General features: G+C 44.9%; 1 protein-coding gene across 1 annotated transcript in view; it reads right to left on the bottom strand.

Annotated features, from left to right (window-relative positions):
* Positions 1–1163: 1163 nt before the first annotated feature.
* LOC311120654 (protein unc-13 homolog A-like) overlaps positions 1164–19762 on the bottom strand; it is a gene marked incomplete at its 5' end in the record, with an annotated part of 40382 nt that continues 21783 nt past the window's right edge. Inside the window, 4 exons of the mRNA XM_084195239.1 lie at positions 1164–1751; positions 7949–8108; positions 9139–9231; positions 14426–14573. Of these exons, the coding sequence (XP_084051365.1) occupies positions 1463–1751; positions 7949–8108; positions 9139–9231; positions 14426–14573 (690 nt within the window). The remainder of the gene's footprint in view (positions 1752–7948; positions 8109–9138; positions 9232–14425; positions 14574–19762) is intronic.

The following is a 19762-nucleotide window of genomic DNA, read 5'->3' as shown; positions in this document are numbered from 1 at the left end:
TAGTGATTTACAGAATCTCTGTGGGCCATACAGTACATTACTCTCTCATGCCATTTGAGAAGTGGAATTTCTTCTGGTAATACATACTGTATATAGAGGCTACAGCCTATAGGACTATATCACTGACTTAATGTATCAGATTATGTAACAACTAAAAACCACTTTGAACAATGTGTTGGAAATAAAGGAGACTGTTGTTTTGTACAATTTCTCACTAAATATATTTACATGACATACAATTCGCCATCAGTGCAATACATAGGAATGTTGCATATTTACCCAATGTTAGACTCTTTCCTTTATGAAGAAAAAAATAACCAAATGGCAGATGCTGAATTCAACTCATGTGTAAAGTAACATTTGGCGACTCTCAAATCTTGTAAATAGCTTCACACAAACTCAAAAAAATAAAGTTCTAGAACCACCCCATCAACAATCAGATATTTAGCATTGTAAAAGTAAATAGATCACATGTACATATATCTTTTTCATACATGTAATGGATTGCTTTTGTACAAACATTTTTATATAACTTTGGCAGTTTCTCAGGAACAAAGTAATCTTAATAAATATGAAACAACAATATCAAACCGTCAGCAATGTTATGTAGGCTTGCCTTCCAAAGCTCGTGTTCACAGTGGTCGTACAGAAAGGCTGGAAGCCGATGGCTGAACGGAAAGATTACAGGCAAAAATAAAAAGAGAAAATAGGATCCACCCTTTCTGTGTAGACTGACAGCACTGGAGGCTTTTTGTTGTTGTCATGGTTATAAAATTACAAACACCTATGAAGGTTTACATAGCAGTCATCGCCGTTTAAAAAAATGGTCTCTTTTCAGGTTTCGGCTTAAATACAAAGAGTTTTAGGGCCAGGGTACATGGACCCTGACCCTGTGGTCACTGTGAGATGATGGAAGAGACATGGTTGTAAACGGAACATGCACAACAAGTGCTGTGTGAGGGGACGAGTAACAAAACAAGGGTGCAAATGAACGATTTTTAACGATTAAAATGCCACCGTTTTATAGAGAGAGAATGATTTTACACTGAACCAAATAATCAAGCAAATTTTTCTTCAAACATACTAAGTATCACCATAATTCATCACCGTTATATTTTGTTGTTTTGTTTTGTTGTTGTTGTTATACTTTTTTCCCTCTGGTTTGGCACTTTATCGGAACAAATCTAAATGTTGTACAAAAAGGTATTTCATGTCTCGTTAACATAACTCGTAGAATATAGTACTTAATATTGAGCATACGGTAAGTAAACACTGGTACATACTGTAGTTTAAAATGAACATTCCAACAGATGTTTTACGCACATGCACCAAAACACACAACATAACTCCTCAACTCAGTCAGCCTTCATCTTCCTTCCTTCCTTCCCCTTGTCCCCCTTCCTCTACTCCCTTCCATGCAATCATCCATTCATTCCATCCATCCCTCCATCACATCTCCATACTAGGAGGCCACCTCCTCTGAAGAGCGTGTGTCTGTCTTGAGACGACAAAACTCTTTGGCCACTTCGTCGTTGGTCCTTTGAGAGAGTATCCTCATGATGGTGAGTCCGGTCTCGTCCATGGTGATACTCTTCACCAGGGGGTAGCAGGCACAGCAGCTCCCCTGGTCGGCCAGTTCTCTGAGCTGGAGGACCGCCATGCCGATGATGCGGTCCTCTCTGGCGAAGCAGTAGTCCTTCACTGAGACGTGGAGCTCGTAACACTCTGGACCGTGCTCGTTGCTCAGAATACTGGGGAGGAAGAGAGACAACAACATGATCAACATCAGTAGTAGTTTATTGAACAGGATAGAGAGAAAGATGCTGGATAAGAACCCATGCTGCAGCGGTATATGTGATCTGAAAGGCAGTAGCTTAGACCGCTAGACAACCGTAGGCCACATCAACATCACATCAATAACATATTTATTAACAACAACAACAACTTGCAGTCAGAAAGGAGAGGTCATGTCATGTTGTATGACTGATTGATTAATTGAATGATTGATTAGACAACGGAACTCATTCAGTCAGAGACCAGACACCACAGTGCTAAAGGTTGGTTAGATAACACGAACACAAGCACACACACACAGAAACCACACACACGCACAGAAACCAGACACAAACACACACGCCACTCTCCTTATGTAGAAAGGCTAATATCAATGAGAACTGAGAGCATTTCACGAGAGGCCAGATGGCTTTGTCCCATAGCAGGGTGTATAAGAATGTGTATAATAATATATATAATTTGTCAGTGAGAGACGTTGGCTCGGTGACATCTCTATGAATGGAGAGGGTTCATTGTTGTAACTGACTGAAATGAGGGACACTTCAATTATGTTTTGCAACAGAGTTAAACGTCTGTGTTCAGAGGGACCATTATTTCCAAGCCAACCTTTTCTTTAGGATCCTACCTAATTATCCACAGACTACTAATGGCTTCTGAAGATTCAAACAAAAGCACACAAACGCATGCTCGCGCACGTACGCATGCACGCACGCAAACACACACACACACAGAGAGAGCGCATCAGGAAGGAAGATATTTTACTAACAAATTCTAAAAATCCTTGAATAATATAAAGTCAACTTGGAAAACCATACATCAACTGATGAATAAGAAAAATCATCTACAACTATCCCATCTCAATTTATTGTTGGAAATAAGACCTATAGTGATCCTGATGTTATTTCATGTGAATTTAATAACTTTTTTGTGAATGTGGGTTCCTCTCTGTCAAAGAAAATAGAGAACGCTGATAGAAATCTCTTGGATTACATTAAGGGACATTTACCTTCTCTGCTTTAGTTTGATCATCCTGATGTAATGGAGGTGATGGAGGTCATTGGTAACTTAAAGATATCAGCAGCAGGTCATGATGACATTGGTACATCTTTGGTGAAATCAGTGTCTTCCTGGCTTACTGAGCCTCTGAGTACTGTATATCTTCACCAAATCTATGCAAACTGGTATTGTTCCTAAAGATTAGAAAATTGCCAAAGTTATCCCCCTCTATAAATCTGGGGATCCAAGATATCTTACAAATTATCGGCCAATATCTGTACTACCATGTTTTTCTAAAATCCTAGAAAACCAATATGGTTTCATAAAAACTACTTCACAGCTCTTTTGCAACTTGTAGATAAAATCTTTACAGCCCTGAACAACAATGAAGACGTTCTTGGCATCTTTTTAGATTTATCCAAAGCGTATGACACAGTTGATCATTAAATATTACTTTCTAAATTGCATTATTACGGTTTTCATGATTATACATAAAAATTGGCTATAGTTATGTTTATGATAGAGAACAGTTTGTTTATGCAAACGGCTGTGCATCTACCAGGGCCAAGATATCCTGAGGCATGCCACAGGGTTCGATAATTGGACCTTTGTTATTCCAATGACCTTGCTGCTGTTTCTTCTACCGAACTTCCCATTCTCTTTGCTGACGTTACCAATTTGATTTTATCACACAATAACTTTTATTCACTAATTAATGAAGCCAACTCAGGCATGGCCAAATTTTCTGAATGGTTCCAGATAAATCAAATTATCTTTAAATGTAAAAAAAATGAACTTTATTGTATTCACTACTAAGAATAAGATATATAAAAAATATAAATAAAAGCCAGAATCTCAATTGGTGGGAATGAAATGGAACAAGTCACATCCACTAGATTCTTCTGAGTTTCCTCCTGGAAAGATCATATTCAATTTGTCTGCAGCAAAGTGATGAAATCTGTTGGTATCATCAGAAAGATTAGTAGTTTGGTACATCAGGCTTGCTTCCTAACTCTATACTATAGCTACATTTACCCATATCTCATTTAATGTAATATTGTCTGGGCCAGTACATATGCCTCCTACCTACACACATTTCTCATCCTACAAAAGACATTTGCAAGACTAGCCACCTCCTCTAATTACCTGGAGCCATCTGCACCAAAACTCAATATCTTGTCTATTTACGACATTAATGTACGCCAATTATGCACTTTCATCTACAAATACTCCTACCTGCCAGACAGTTTACCTAAACACTTCAATGGATTCTTCCAGGCTAATTCTGAAATCCATCTATATAACACAAGACACTGCGATAACCTTCACCCTCCCAACTGCCGCACCTCACATAGTCAATTCTCTATCAAATACAGAGGTACCATACTCTGGAATTCTTATCTTCACATTGCCAAAACATCATCATCCCTCAATAATTTCAAGCGAAGACGGGGTCAGCCTGATGAACCAAACTACTCAGTAATCTCCTCCATAACTAACTCTCACACATTCACATGCACACATTTTTTTCATGATTACTGATCAATTCATTTATAGATTTATAATTAGTGAGTTTTGTTATCTGTTTTAACAAACCTTTTTTATTTTTGTCCTTATATATTGTATATAGTTTTTTTCTGGTGTGGGTATCATATAAGCCCTTGGGCTTCCAACCACACCTGCACACCGTTTTATACATTTCATTTTTATCTGTATTGTTGTTTTCTTTGGTGCAAATAAAACAAAACAAAACAAGAAGTGCATGTATATGCAGACAGTGTTCCTGTTGACATTGATCTCCGTCGGTGGACGGTGGCATTAACAGAGCACCAGAGACTACGTACGCAGTACGGAGGATCATTCTCTCTGTCTCTCTCTGACTGCGCGTCAGATGCAGCTGACTCAGTATCAGAAACACAGTGAGAGGATTGGATGCAGCTGCATAGATAGACCCTGTCTGCATCCCAAATGGCACCCTATTCCCCATGTAGTGCACTACTTTTGACCAGGGCACTAGACACTGAGTGTACAAAACAGAAAACAGCTGCTCTTTCCATGACATAGACAGACCAGGTGAATCCAGCTGAAAGCTATGATCCCTTATTAAATCAGTGTAGAGTAAGGGGAGGAGACAGATTAAAGAAGGATATTTAAGCCATTGAGACATGGATTGTGTGTGTGCCAATGGGCAAGACAAAATATTTAAGTGCCTTTGAACGGGGTATGGTAGTAGGTGCCAGGCGCACTGGTTTGATTGTGTCAAGAACTGCAAAGCTGCTGGGTTTTTCACGCTCAATAGTTTCCGGTGTGTATCAGGAATGGTCCACCTCCCAAAGGACATCCAGCCAACTTGACACAACTGTGGGAAGCATTGGAGTCAACATCGGCCAGCATCCCTGTGGAACGCTTTCGACACCTTGCAGAGACCATGCCCGACAAATTGAGGCGGTTCTGTGGGCAAAAGGGGGTGGAACTCAATATTAGGAAGGTGTTCCTAATGTTTAGTACACTCAGTGTATAGGAAATAGGATGCCTTTTTGGACACAGGCTCTACATTGTGCTTTAAATGCAGCTGGCTCAGTATCAGACATACAGTGGTACAGCTGCATAGATAGGGTGAGTGATCTATCTCACCCCTCTCTCTATTCTCACTATTCAAGTAATTGAAATGTCTCTTTCTTTTCTCAATTTTTAAAAGCACTTCATCATCTCATTACTTTCTGCTATCATGCTGATAAAGTATTTCTAGTTTCATTTGTAACCTTTTCCAAACGTTTTGACAGCGTCACTGCAGGTGTCTACATTCCCACTATACAGCAAATCCTTTCCTTGTTGAGGAGCAACACTCCTGGTACAACCAAGACACACATTACTGAAGCCAAAACACAGGATTATGTTATCTGCTTTAGACAATAAACCATACTTACTTTAGACAATAAACCATACTTACTTTAGACAATAAACCAGACTTACTATCAGAATGTTTAATTGTACTTTAGACAATTAACCAGACTTACTTCAGACAATTAACCAGACTTACTTTTGACAATAAACCAGACTTACTATCAGATTGTTTAATTGTACTGTCACGCTCTGGCTCCGGGACTCTGTATGTTGAGCCAGGGTGTGTTCGTTCTGTGTGGGTTGTTTCTATGTTGGGTTTTCTAGGTTGTTGTTTTCTGTGTTGCCCTAAGTGACTCCCAATCAGAGGCAACGAGTGTCAGCTGTTTTCTGGTTGTCTCTGATTGGGAGCCATATTTAAACTGTCTGTTTTCACTTTGTGGTTGTGGTTTCTTGTTCCTTTTGATTTGTGTTTTGTGTCGAAGGACTTCACGTATCGTTGGTTGTTTTGTTCGCTGTTTTGTACAAGTAATAAATATGTACGCATCTCACGCTGCGCCTTGGCCCGCTTCATTTCAAGACGATCGTGACAGAAGAAACCACCACGACGGGGTCAAGCAGCGTGATGAGGAGAAAGGCTGGAATTATGAAAAGTGGAGAGAGAATTGGACGAGAACCATGGAGGCCTGGTCCACGGGGGAGAGACAAGCCCAGAAAATTTTTAGGGGGGGGCTCACGCCGTGGACGACGGGGCAGCAGGAGTACGGGATAGAGTGGTGCAGAAGGTTGGCAGAGAGGGCCGCCAGGTTAAGGGGGCCACCGGTCACAGAGGAGAGGGAAAGTGTGGAGGCACGGCGAGAGGTACTGGGGTGTGTTACCAGTCCGGTCCGGCCCGTTCCTGATCCCTGCGTAGGGCCAGTGGTGTGTGTCCCCAGTACGGTCCGGCCTGTTCCTGTTCCTCGCATCGAGCCTGTGGTGCGTGTCGTCAGCCCGGCCCGGCCTGTTCCTGCTCCCCGCGCCAAGTCTGTGGTGCGCGTCGTCAGCCCTGTCCGGCCTGTTCCTGCTCCCCGCACCAAGCCTACAGGGTGCGTCGCCAGCCCAGCCCGGCCTGTCCCTGCTCCACGCACCAAGTCTACGGTGTGCGTCACCAGCCCGGTCCGGCCTGTTCCTGCCACCCGCACCAAGTTTACGGTGCGCGTCGCCAGCCCGACCCGGCCTGTTCCTGCCACTCGCACCAAACCTACGGTGCGCGTCGCCAGCCCGACCCGGCCTGTTCATGCCACTCGCACCAAACCTACGGTGCGCGTCGCCAGCCCGGTCCGGCCTGTTCCTGCTACTCGCACCAAGCCAGGGATGCGAGTAGTCAGTCCGGTGAGGCCCGTTCCGGCTCCACGCACCAAGCCAGGGGTGCGTATCGTCAGCCAGGTCCGGTCCGTTCCTGCCTCACGCGCCAAGCCAGGGGTGCGTATCGTCAGCCCGGTCCGGTCCGTTGCTGCTCCACGCACCGAGCCAGGGGTGCGCATCGTCAGCCAGGTCCGGTCCGTTCCTGCCTCACGCGCCAAGCCAGGGGTGCGCGTCGTCAGTCCGGTGCCTGATCAGGTACAGGTCAGCTGCTCCACAATGGAGCTTAAGCAATCTGCTCCGTCGATGTCCAGTCCAGATCCAGCCAGCGGGGTCAGACCGGACCAGGGGCGCTACGGGGGGATTATGGAGGGGTGGTGGTCAAGCCCGGAACCGGAACCGCCACCGAGGAAGTATGCCCACCCAGCCCTCCCCTGTTTTGCTACGTTTGAGGCGCGGTCGCAGTCCGCGCCTTTAGGGGGGGGTACTGTCACGCTCTGGCTCCGGGACTCTGTATGTTGAGCCAGGGTGTGTTCGTTCTGTGTGGGTTGTTTCTATGTTGGGTTTTCTAGGTTGTTGTTTTCTGTGTTGCCCTAAGTGACTCCCAATCAGAGGCAACGAGTGTCAGCTGTTTTCTGGTTGTCTCTGATTGGGAGCCATATTTAAACTGTCTGTTTTCACTTTGTGGTTGTGGTTTCTTGTTCCTTTTGATTTGTGTTTTGTGTCGAAGGACTTCACGTATCGTTGGTTGTTTTGTTCGCTGTTTTGTACAAGTAATAAATATGTACGCATCTCACGCTGCGCCTTGGCCCGCTTCATTTCAAGACGATCGTGACATGTACTTCAGACAATTAACCAGACTTACTTTAGACAATAAACCAGACCTTTAGACAATAAACCAGACTTATTTAGACAATAAACCAGACAAAATTTAGACAATAAACCAGACTAAATTTAGACAATAAACCAGACTTACTATTGGAATGTTTCATTGTATTTTGGTGACCAATTGTTGTTCTTGGTCTTGGTGGTGAACTTGCGTTTCTTGTCGGCGAGGTGCGGTCCGACCGCATTCACCTCCACGAACGGTCGGAACATGGCATTGGTCTGCCAGCTTAGGTTGTTGACCCCCACCACTGCAAAGGAACAGCAGAGACACGTCAATCAATCAGTCGATCAATCAATCAGTCGATCAATCAAGCAATCAGTCAACCAGTTGATCAGTCAATCAGTCGATCAACCAATCAGTCGATCAGTCAATCAATCAATCAGCCAATCAATCACAGTCAATCAATCAATCAATCAACCAATCAATTAATTAATTAATACATCAATCGATCGATCAATCAATCAATCAGTCAATCAATCAATCAATCAATCAATCAATCGATCAGTCAATCAGTCAATCAAATCATCCATCCATGCACACATCCATCCATCCATCCATCCACTATGTAAACTTAAATAATTACTTGTTGTAAAACCACTGGTCCATTTACTTTTAAATAAAACACGTGTTCTTAAACCACTGGTCATTGAGTGTGAGTCACTCCGGCTGCATTTACACAGGCAGCCCAATTCAGATATTTTTTTCACTAATTTATCTTTTGACCAATTAGATCAGCTCTGAAAAATATCTGATGTGAAAAGATCTGATGTGATTGGTCAAAAGACCAGTTAGTGGAAAAAATATCAGAATTGGGCTGCCTATGTAACACAGCCACTGTCTCTGTCTAACTAGTGTTCTGTAAAATAGGGTTTTAACCACTGGTCTCTGTCTCTGTCTGACTAGTGTTCTGTAAAATAGGGTTTTAATGATACCTTCAGAAGTGTGTTTTTATGCTATGGTGGTTATTATTCTCTATAGAAGTCTCCAACAGACAGTAGGACGCAGTGTAGCAGCAATCCATCTGATAATGACCACAGCTTTACCATTAGAATACATCAACTACAATCCAACTATCCATGTTCCTCCCAGTGGTTCCTCTTTGAACATTACAGGTGTGAATAGATTTGACTAAGAATGATACATCGTTGCTGTAAAGTCAGGTTTAATTGTTTCACAGTTTCTGCTTTCTTCCTCTGTGTGTGTGCGTGTGTGTGTGTGTGTGTACAGGAATGGGATGTGCGAGTGCTTGTGTGTGTGTGTGTGTGTGTGTGTCTCACCCTTCACGTTGACTTTGTGCTCTCCAGTGCCAGGGTGAGAGATGAGATCCACCTGCATGGACACCTCCCCCACGGAGCTGTCTGTAGACTGACCTGCAGACCAACAACACAACACTACCGTCAGAGAGAGAGAGAGAGAGAGAGAGAGAGGAGAGAGAAGAAGAGAGATGAGGAGGAGGAGAGAGAGAGAGAGAGGAGGAGGAGGAGAGAGAGCACAGCGAGAATCTTCATCTGGAGACCACCATATAACACTACCGTCAGAGAGAGAGAGGAGGAGAAAGGAGGAGTGAGAGAGAGGGAGAGAGTGGGGAAGAGAGAGGGAGAGAGGAAGAGAGTGAGAGAGAGGAGGAGTGAGAGAGAGGGAGAGAAAGAGAGAGAGGGAGAGAAAGAGAGAGTGAGAGAGAGAATCGTCACCTGCACGGACCTGCAAGTCATTACAACCACATGTTGTAACAGAGTCAGAGGGGAGAGACAGAGAGAGAGAGAGAGAGAGAGAGAGAGAGGAGAGACAGAATGAGAGAAAAGGAGAGACAGAAAGTAAAAAAGACAGAAACACTGCATCTCAAATAAGGTTACACACACAATGATCCAGAAAGGTAGAGAAGAGACCCCTGTGTGTAGTGACTGAAACATAAACTGCAACAAGAAGTGAATGACTCACTCCACTTCCTCCTGTGTCACTGAGAAGTAGGGTTCTCTGGAAACCAATGACATAAGAAAAACAAGCTACAGAGAAAACAAAACAACATATGGAGCCGTAGATAAATGCATTAAGCTCTGAGTAAAAGAACAGAACAGAATGGAACACATGCACGCACGCACGCACATACACACACACACACACAAACAGACACAGGCACGCATGCACACACACACACACACACACAGAATGGTAACGCAAAGTGCTGGCCTACACAGAGACTCCAAACATTTAGGACCACTACCCTCTCTGGAGCAGAGAACAAACAAACAAACAAACATTAAATATGGAGGTGCACTCAATGACAGACCCAGGAGAGAGAAAGGAAGAGAGTGGGGATAATAGAGAAAGAGAGGGAGGGAGAGAGAAATAGGGATGAGGAGAGGGGGGTAAGAGAGAGAGAGAGAGAGAGAGAGAGAAAGAGAGAGCTAGAGATGAACAAGAGAGAGGATGAGGAGGAGAAAGATGGGGTAAGAGAGAGAGAAAGACAGACAGAGAGACAGAAACATGGACACAGACAGAACAGCCAGACGTGGGGGTAGTAGCACAGAGAGAACAGCCAGACGTGGGGGTAGTAGCACAGAGAGAACAGCCAGACGTGGGGGGTAGTAACACAGAGAGAATAGCCAGACGTGGGGGGTAGTAACACAGAGAGAACAGCCAGACGTGGGGGGTAGTAACACAGAGAGAACAGCCAGACGTGGGGGGTAGTAACACAGAGAGAACAGCCAGACGTGGGGGTTAGTAACACAGAGAGAACAGCCAGACGTTGGGGTAGTAACACAGAGAGAACAGCCAGACATGGGGGGTAGTAACACAGAGAGAACAGCCAGACGTGGGGGTAGTAACACAGAGAGAACAGCCAGACATGGGGGTAGTAACACAGAGAGAACAGCCAGACGTGGGGGGTAGTAACACAGACACAACAGCCAGACGGGGGGGTAGTAACACAGACACAACATCCATTTGGGGGGGTAGTAACACAGACACAACAGCCAGACAGGGGGGTTGTAACACAGACACAACAGCCGGATGTGGGGGTAGTAACACAGACAGAACAGACAGACGTGGGTGGGGGTAGTAACACAGACAGATGTGTACTGTTGTTTGTGTGTCTGTTGTGTCATTAACAGAGAGAGGTGAGAGCGGGAGAGAGAGCGAGAGAGAGAGAAAGAAAGAGAGCGAGAGAGAGAGAGAGAGAGAGTGAGAGACAGAGAGCAGAGAGACAGACAGACACAGATAGAGAGAGAGAGAGAGAGAGAGAGAGAGAGAGAGAGAGAGAGAGAGAGAGAGAGAGAGAGAAAGATAGAGAGAAAGATAGAGAGGTCAGAGCGGGAGAGAGAGGTCAGAGAGGGAGAGAGAGAGAGAGAGAGAGAGAGAGAGAGAGAGAGAGAGAGCTGATGAATGGATCCTGATTAAGGAGGGGGATATCACATCAATACAATTAAGACCTGGAACAGGGGAAATGTGTGTGTGTGTGTAGGAGAGGGGACGAGAAACATTACTACAACACAATTAAGACCTGGACCTGGGGAAATCAACACTAACAACCATATCAAATTCAAGTCAGTTGGGAACAGTGTTTTGATGTCCCAATACCTTGGCATCAGGTCTATGAACTGACATATAAAACAACAATTGACTCATCAATCGGTTCATTTCAATTTAAGCTACTATATAAAATACTTGCTACAAAAACAATGCTCAATATATGGGGCATTGAACAGTCAGCCTTCTGCAGACTCTGCCATGAGGAAACATAATTAATATAACATATTTTCTGGTACTGTCCATCGGTGGCTCGCATTTGGAGTCAGGACCAGGAATGGTTGTTATGTCATAATATCCGGGTTCAGATGGACCTGCAAACTGTTTTGTTAGGGGATCTGAAAAACCACGATCAGTCAATGGGAAATATCATTATACTCTTGGGAAAAGTATTTATTTTTAGTACAATATCAGTAGAAATGTTACAAATAGGGAGGTTGAGGACCCTTGTAAGACATCAGTAAAATGGAGGGATGTACTGCTAAAGGAAATATCAAAATGGTGTTATACTGGGAAAGATGGGTTGATCTGTGGACATCAGAGAGTTAAGATCAGAATGAATGGTGGATTGGCCGCTGTGGGTGAAAATCCAGCACTTGTGGAAAGAAGTATATAATTATTTATTATTTAACTACAGGTACTGTAGATGTGAGTGAAAATAGCTGTAGCAGTAGAATTATTGTTGTCTGTTAGTTTACTCCAATCAGGTTAGGGATGGTAGGATAGCCGGGAAAGAAGTGTAGAATAAAACAATAAAATAAGGGGGATTAGAAATGATGCAAACAATTACATTGATAGAACCTACAATCTATCTGCAATATTAAAACCCACTAACAACCTAGCAGGCTGATAAACTAGCCATCCTCCCTCTGCTAGTCTAACGGATTCTATGAACCAAGTGGCACAATATTTTTTCTTTCTTCCAGAGTTTCTCTCACAACCCCTAGTTGCCCTAAAGCTAACCAACAGAATAGACATGTAAACACCACAGATTTTCAGAGAGTAGGTCTGCAGAGGCTGCTGTCCCTCTCCTCTCCACCCCTATCCTCTCTCCCCCTCCACTCCCCTCCTCCCCTCTCCTCCTCTCATCCCTTTTCCTCCCATTCCTCTCCTCTCCTCTCCACCTATCTCCTGCTCTCCTCTCCTCCTCACCCTTCTTCTCCTCTCCTCTCCTCTCCAGCCTGTAGAGGACCAGTGTCATGCTAGGCTGAGTACTGAGGAAATAGAAAGGCGTGCAGCTCCACTGCTCTGCTCTGCTGGACTAAGCCACACTGAGGTCCCATCCCCCTAGATAGACCATCAGGTAGCTCTACTCTGTCATGAAAACAGAAAACCTACACTTCCACAGAGACACAGTTAAACACAGCATGGAACTGGGACAGATATAGAGACAGCAAGAGAGAGATAGAGTGACATAGAGTTAGAGAAAGCGACAGAGAATGACAGAGAGGGAAAGAGAGAGCAAAAGAGAGAGAGAGAGAGAGAGAGAGAGAGAGAGAGAGAGAGAGAGAGAGAGAGAGAGAGAGAGAGAGAGCGCCAGAGAGAGAGAGAGAGAAAGAGAGAGAGAGAGAGAGAGAGAGAGAGAGAGAGAGAGAGAGAGAGAGAGAGAGAGAGAGAGAGAGAGAGAGAGAGAGAGAGAGAGAGAGAGAGAGAGAGAGAGAGAGAGAGAGAGAAAGAGGCAACAGTAAAATAGAAAGAGAAAGGGATTGAAGAAGACAGTGGATGATGGAAAGATGCAATTACTGCAATAACCATCTCACACGGTAAACTGGAGAGAAACCAAGCTGACATGGAAAAACACTGTAGCCCACTGTAAGAGAAGCAAGGAGAACTATCACAGGGTCACAGGATGTTGGTGGCACCTTAATTGGGGAGGACGGGCTCATAGTAATGGCTGTAACGGAATAAATTGAATGGTATCCAACTCATCAAACACATGGTTTTCATGTGTTTGATACCATTCCATTCCAGACATTAATATGAGCTGTCCTCCCCTCACCAGCCTCCTGTGAACAGGGTTAGGGTCAATTGAGGAAGTTAACTGAAATTCTAATTCCTATTTCCCTCAATGCTTCTCTATGAGAAAAACAATTGAATTGTTATTTCTTCCTGAATTGACTGAAATGGAATTGACCCCAACCCTGAACTCTAACCCTAACCTCTAGAGAGGACATTTGTGGACTTTCAGAGACATTTGGTGACACAGATGAAGTGTGTTCTTCCCTTGAGTGGTTAGGGTGTATATACTGGGGGAAGTGTCCTTAACTTGAGAGGTTTGGGTGCATATCTACTAGCTCAGTGTCCTTAACTTGAGAGGGTTGGGTACATATCTACTAGCTCAGTGTCCTTAACTTGAGAGGGTTGGGTGCATATCTACTAGCTCAGTGTCCTTACCTTGAGAGGTTTGGGTGCATATCTGCTAGCTCAGTGTCCTTAACTTGAGAGGGTTGGGTGCATATCTACTAGCTCAGTGTCCTTAACTTGAGAGGTTTGGGTGCATATCTACTAGCTCAGTGTCCTTAACTTGAGAGGGTTGGGTGCATATCTACTAGCCCAGTGTCCTTACCTTGAGAGGTTTGGGTGCATATCTGCTAGCTCAGTGTCCTTAACTTGAGCGGGTTGGGTGCATATCTACTAGCTCAGTGTCCTTACATAGAGAGGTTTGGGTGCATATCTACTAACTCAGTGTCCTTACCTTGAGAGGTTTGGGTGCATATCTGCTAGCTCAGTGTCCTTAACTTGAGAGGGTTGGGTGCATATCTACTAGCTCAGTGTCCTTAACTTGAGAGGTTTGGGTGCATATCTACTAGCTCAGTGTCCTTAACTTGAGAGGGTTGGGTGCATATCTACTAGCTCAGTGTCCTTAACTTGAGAGGTTTGGGTGCATATCTACTAGCTCAGTGTCCTTAACTTGAGAGGGTTGGGTGCATATCTACTAGCTCAGTGTCCTTACATTGAGAGGTTTGGGTGCATATCTACTAGCTCAGTGTCCTTACCTTGAGAGGTGTGGGTGCATATCTACTAGCTCAGTGTCCTTACCTTGAGAGGTTTGGGTGCATATATACTTCTTGATCAAGGCATCAGTAGGCTGTGTGTAAAGGCTCAGAGCGTATTTGAGGGACTTGAGGTCAGGGCTTTTCTCAAGGAACGTCTTCTTCAGACCGTTTCCTCCAGCGTGGAAATATTGCTACGGAGAAGAGAGAGAAAGAAAGAAAGAAGGAAAGCGTACTGAGTCAGAGACCAGAAAGAGAACAGTCAGTGTCAGTACATTTAGCCTGCTTGTCTGTCCCGTAAAACATAGATTCTGTATATGCTGACAGAGTCAGTACATTTAGCCTGCTTGTCTGTCCCGTAAAACAAAGATTCTGTATATGCAGACAGTGTTCCTTTTTCTTTTCTGGGATAGTCACCTGTTGAAGTGTCCTGGAGTAAGGACAATGTTTCGGAATTGTCCCCTCAACTGAGCACCTGATTACCCTTTTTGTTAAAGCTGAGCTGAAGTTTACTTGGGTAAGCTTTCATTCACCACATTCACCGAGTTCATGTACTTTTCAGCCTTCCGACCAGACTGTAATTTGTAAGTTGCTCTGGATAAGAGCGTCTGCTAAATGATGTAAATGTAAATGTAAATATAGGAGACTGTGTGGGAGAGATAATAAGCATGTTTGCTTATGTAACAGTTGTCAAACTGCTTACTTAACAATACATCTTCCTCCCTCACAAATCCGCAACTTCATCTCAGGTCCTCTGTCTCGCAAACACACGTGACAGCCCTCTTGACAACGTCTTAGCCAGCTACACCACCAAAAAAGCTAGCAATTCAAGGCATTTCAATCTGAGGAGTGAGGTTACCAATCCAATTCGGGTACACGCAGACCAGATAAAACACGTACAGAGTTCATGTACTTTTCACATCTTCAGACCAGACTGTGTGGAAGACAGTGTGGAAGAGGTAATAACTATGTATGCTTATCCAGGCTGGCAGCAGTAGGCCTAATAACTATGTACTGTGTAGTGTTGCATTAAGACAGAGGATAATTGCTTCAAGCCCTGCCACCTCTGCCACATATACATATACCACCCCCACACACTCTCCACCCCACTAGAGTTTATGAGTTCATGAGCACACACACACACACACAGAGTTTTGTACAACTAACCTTGTGGAGACACAAAATTACATCCCATTCAAAATCCTATTTTCCCTAACTCTATCCCTAACCTTAACCCCAAAACCTAACCTTAACCCTAACCCTAACCCTAATCCGAGCTCCTAACCCTAACCCTAAAACTATCCCTAGCTCCTAAACCTAATTCTAACACTAACACTAATTCTAAACTTAACCCTAAACCCCCTAGAAATAGCATTTGACCTTGTGGGGACTAACAAAATGTCCTCAGTTGGTCAAATTTTAGTTTGTTTACTATTCTTGTGGGGACTTCTGGTTCCCACAAGTATAGTTAAACACGTCCACACACACACACACACACACACACACACACACACACACACACACACACACACACACACACTCTCCACCTCACTGGAGTTTATGAGTTCACAGGTCATCCTCCATGTGCTCTGGAACAAGGAAGTAATGTTCAGATATAATCCAGTCACTGATGCATTATGGCATATCATCATCAGGCGGATATAGTCTGAAAACAGTGGGTTGAGTCAATGAGCCAAAGCTGCTCAGAGTAAATGATCCTAAGTGCTGTGGCTCTGTGTCCCAAATGACATCCTATTACCTATAGCAAACTACTTCTGATCAAAAGTAGTGTCCTACTTAGGGCATACAGTGCCATTTGGGACTAAGCTCTGTAGCTCTGCTGCCTCGGCAGAAAAGGCACAGCCCAGATTCACTCTGTAGATACTGTTGGTGTTGATGGGGGAAGAATGGCAGAGAAACCATCAAAGACGTATCCAACACAACACCAACTCCAAGTGCTAGTCCATACAACACTAACTCCAAGAGCTGGTCCATACAACACTAACTCCAAGAGCTGGTCCATACAACACTAACTCCAAGAGCTGGTCCATACAACACTAACTCCAAGAGCTGGTCCATACAACACTAACTCCAAGAGCTAGTCCATACAACACTAACTCCAAGAGCTAGTCCATACAACACTAACTCCAAGAGCTAGTCCATACAACACCAACTCCAAGAGCTAGTCCATACAACACCAACTCCAAGAACTGGTCCATACAACACCAACAATAACATCCACAACAAAACATTTTTTGTCACATACACGAATAGGTGTATCATATTATCATCTCACCAACACCGGATAAATCATTTAATGGTTTTGCTTTTCGGCACTACATTTAACACCATACAAATGTTTCCTCTTCAGAATTCCAATCCTTTTTGTTCCATTTCTTTTTCTGTCTCTTTCCCTCTCTCTATCCCTCTCTACCGCCCTATCAATTTCCCTTCCTCCCCCTCTCTGTCATCCCCTCTCTCTACCCCCCCTCCTCTCCTCTCTCTCTCTCTCTACCTCCCCCTCCCCTCTCTCTACCTCCCCCTCCCCTCTCTCTACCTCCCTCCTGTACCCCTCTCCACCTCCATCCTGCCCCCCTCTCCACCTCCCTCCTGTACCCCTCTCCACCTCCCTCTTCTCCACCTCCCTCCTGCCCCCCTCTCCACCTCCCTCCTGCCCCCATCTCCACCTCCCTCCTGTACCCCTCTCCACCTCCCTCTTCTCCACCTCCCTCCTGCCCCCCTCTCCACCTCCCTCCTGCCCCCCTCTCCACCTCCCTCCTGTACCCCTCTCCACCTCCCTCCTGCCCCCCTCTCCACGTCCCTCCTGCCCCCTCTCCACCTCCCTCCTGCCCCCCTCTCCACCTCCCTCCTGCCCCCCTCTCCACCTCCCTCCTGTACCCCTCTCCACCTCCCTCCTGTACCCCTCTCCACCTCCCTCCTGGACCCCTCTCCACCTCCCTCCTGCCCCCCTCTCCACCTCCCTCCTGTACCCCTCTCCACCTCCCTCCTGCCCCCCTCTCCACCTCCCTCCTGCCCCCCTCTCCACCTCCCTCCTGCCCCCCTCTCCACCTCCCTCCTGCCCCCCTCTCCATCTCTCTTTGCCTTATTACTGCAGGCATAAAGTATTTAACCAGTCCTGCATTCAGCCTGTGTATCTCTGCTAGTCTCTCTCCCCCATCTCTCCCTCCCCCCTCTCTCCCTTTAAGTCTTTAACCAGTCCTGCATTCAGCCTGTGTATCTCTGCTAGTCTCTCTCCCCCATCTCTCCCTCCCCCCTCTCTCCCTTTAAGTCTTTAACCAGTCCTGCATTCAGCCTGTGTATCTCTGCTAGTCTCTCTCCCCCATCTCTCCCTCCCCCCTCTCTCCCTTTAAGTCTTTAACCAGCAGTGAATTCAGCCTGTGTATCTCTGCTAGTCTTTCTCCCCCATCTCTCCCTCCCCCCTCTCTCCCTGTAAGTCTTTAACCAGTCCTGCATTCAGCCTGTGTATCTCTGCTAGTCTCTCTCCCCCATCTCTCCCTCCCCCCTCTCTCCCTTTAAGTCTTTAACCAGTCCTGCATGCAGCCTGTGTATCTCTGCTAGTCTCTCTCCCCCATCTCTCCCTCCCCCCTCTCTCCCTTTAAGTCTTTAACCAGTCCTGCATTCAGCCTGTGTATCTCTGCTAGTCTCTCTCCCCCATCTCTCCCTCCCCTCTCTCTTCCTTTAAGTCTTTAACCAGTCCTGCATGCAGCCTGTGTATCTCTTCCACCTAAAGGTATTACTTAACTGTGATTGGCCAGAGTCTCCTGGAGGCATTACTCAACTCCTCTAATTGGACATTCTCCTCGGAATACTGATGGAGAGAATTCCACAGCATGACTGATCTAAACAGGGAGCTGGTGTCCATGGAGATGTAGGAATCAATTAGATTCTGTTTCACGGCGCTGCGTTGAGTGTTCACACAGACCCCGGTCTGAACTGTCTTCATCCCAAATGGCACCCAAAAGGCTCTGGTCAAAAGTAGTGCACTATGTAGGGAATAGGGTGCCATTTGGGAAGCACTTACTGACTGCATCGACTCCTCTCAGCACTGCTACTCCTCTTAAAGACCTCCACTCTCTTACAACCCTACTACCCTGTTAAAACAGCCACCACTCTACAACAGTGGAGGCTCCTCAGAGGAGGAAGGGGAGGACCATCCTCCTCAGTGAATATCATAAAACATAAAGTTAAAACTATACTAAATATAATCACGTTAACAAATAACTGATTAAAACACACTATTTTGCAAAGAAGGTCTACAGTAGCCTCCACAGCACTCTGTATGGTAGCACCATGGTGTAGCTGGAGGACAGCTAGCTTCTGTCCTCCTCTGGGTACATTGGTTTCAATACAAAACCTAGGAGGCTCATGATTCTCACCCCCTTCCATAGACTTACACAGTAATTATGACAACTTCCGGAGGATGTCCTCCAGCCTATCAGAGCTCTTGCAGCATGAACTGACATGTTGTCCACCCAGTCAAAGGATCAGATAATTAAACTAGTACTGAAAGCATAAGCTACAGCTAGCTAGCACTGCAGTGTATAAAATGTGATGAGTAGTTAACTCAAAGAGAGAGAAAGACAATAGTTGAACAGTTTGAACAAATTAATTTATTCCAAAATGAAGGAGAAGCAAGAGATAAATAGAGAGAGAAAGATTTCGTTATTTTTTTTCACTTGCAGATTCACTTACTTAGCTAGCAAATGCAGCTAGCTAGTTTAGCTTACTGAAACACCCTGCTCAAACAGAGGGATGCTATGTTATCTAGCTTGCTATGACTTTCCAACACAACACTGGAACTCTTCCAAGTCAAGGTAAGCTTTTGGTATTACTAATTTATTGCCACCGGGCCCCGCCGGTGTAACTGCTTACTGATTGTACACTTACGTTACTGCATGATTGTAGCGGGTTTGCTAACGCGTTAGTTATATTATCTATGCTGACTATGACGTTACTTTAGCTAATATGGTGACAACGATGTAGACTGTTTGTAGAGGTTTGGCTTGGAAAGGTTTTTTCACCTGGTCACATTCAGCTGATTTGTTGTGCATTGAAGTCCACAAGCAAAGGGAAGAGAAGGAATGTGGCTGTTATGAGAGTGAACTCTGTTTACGCGTGATCAGGGTGTATTCATTCTGCCGATTCTGTTGAAAAACGTTTCTTAAACGGAAGCAAATGGAACAAAACGGGAATAAACATACCTTAATTTGTCAAATTGAAACTCTCGTTTGCAACTGTTGGACTATTGATTACACCCTATATCAGATAGATGCAGGCAAGGGTGTGCAAGGCGGTATTGAATGTGACTGTCTGTCACCTCAAATCTCTCGACCTGTTTGCACCAGCGTTTAAACTTTCACTC

Source organism: Coregonus lavaretus (genome assembly GCF_964263955.1).
Source record: "Coregonus lavaretus genome assembly, contig: HAP1_SCAFFOLD_5004, whole genome shotgun sequence".
Classification (NCBI taxonomy): domain Eukaryota; kingdom Metazoa; phylum Chordata; class Actinopteri; order Salmoniformes; family Salmonidae; genus Coregonus; species Coregonus lavaretus.
Note: the sequence above shows the minus strand (reverse complement) of the source record. Positions and strands in the feature narration are given on the sequence as shown.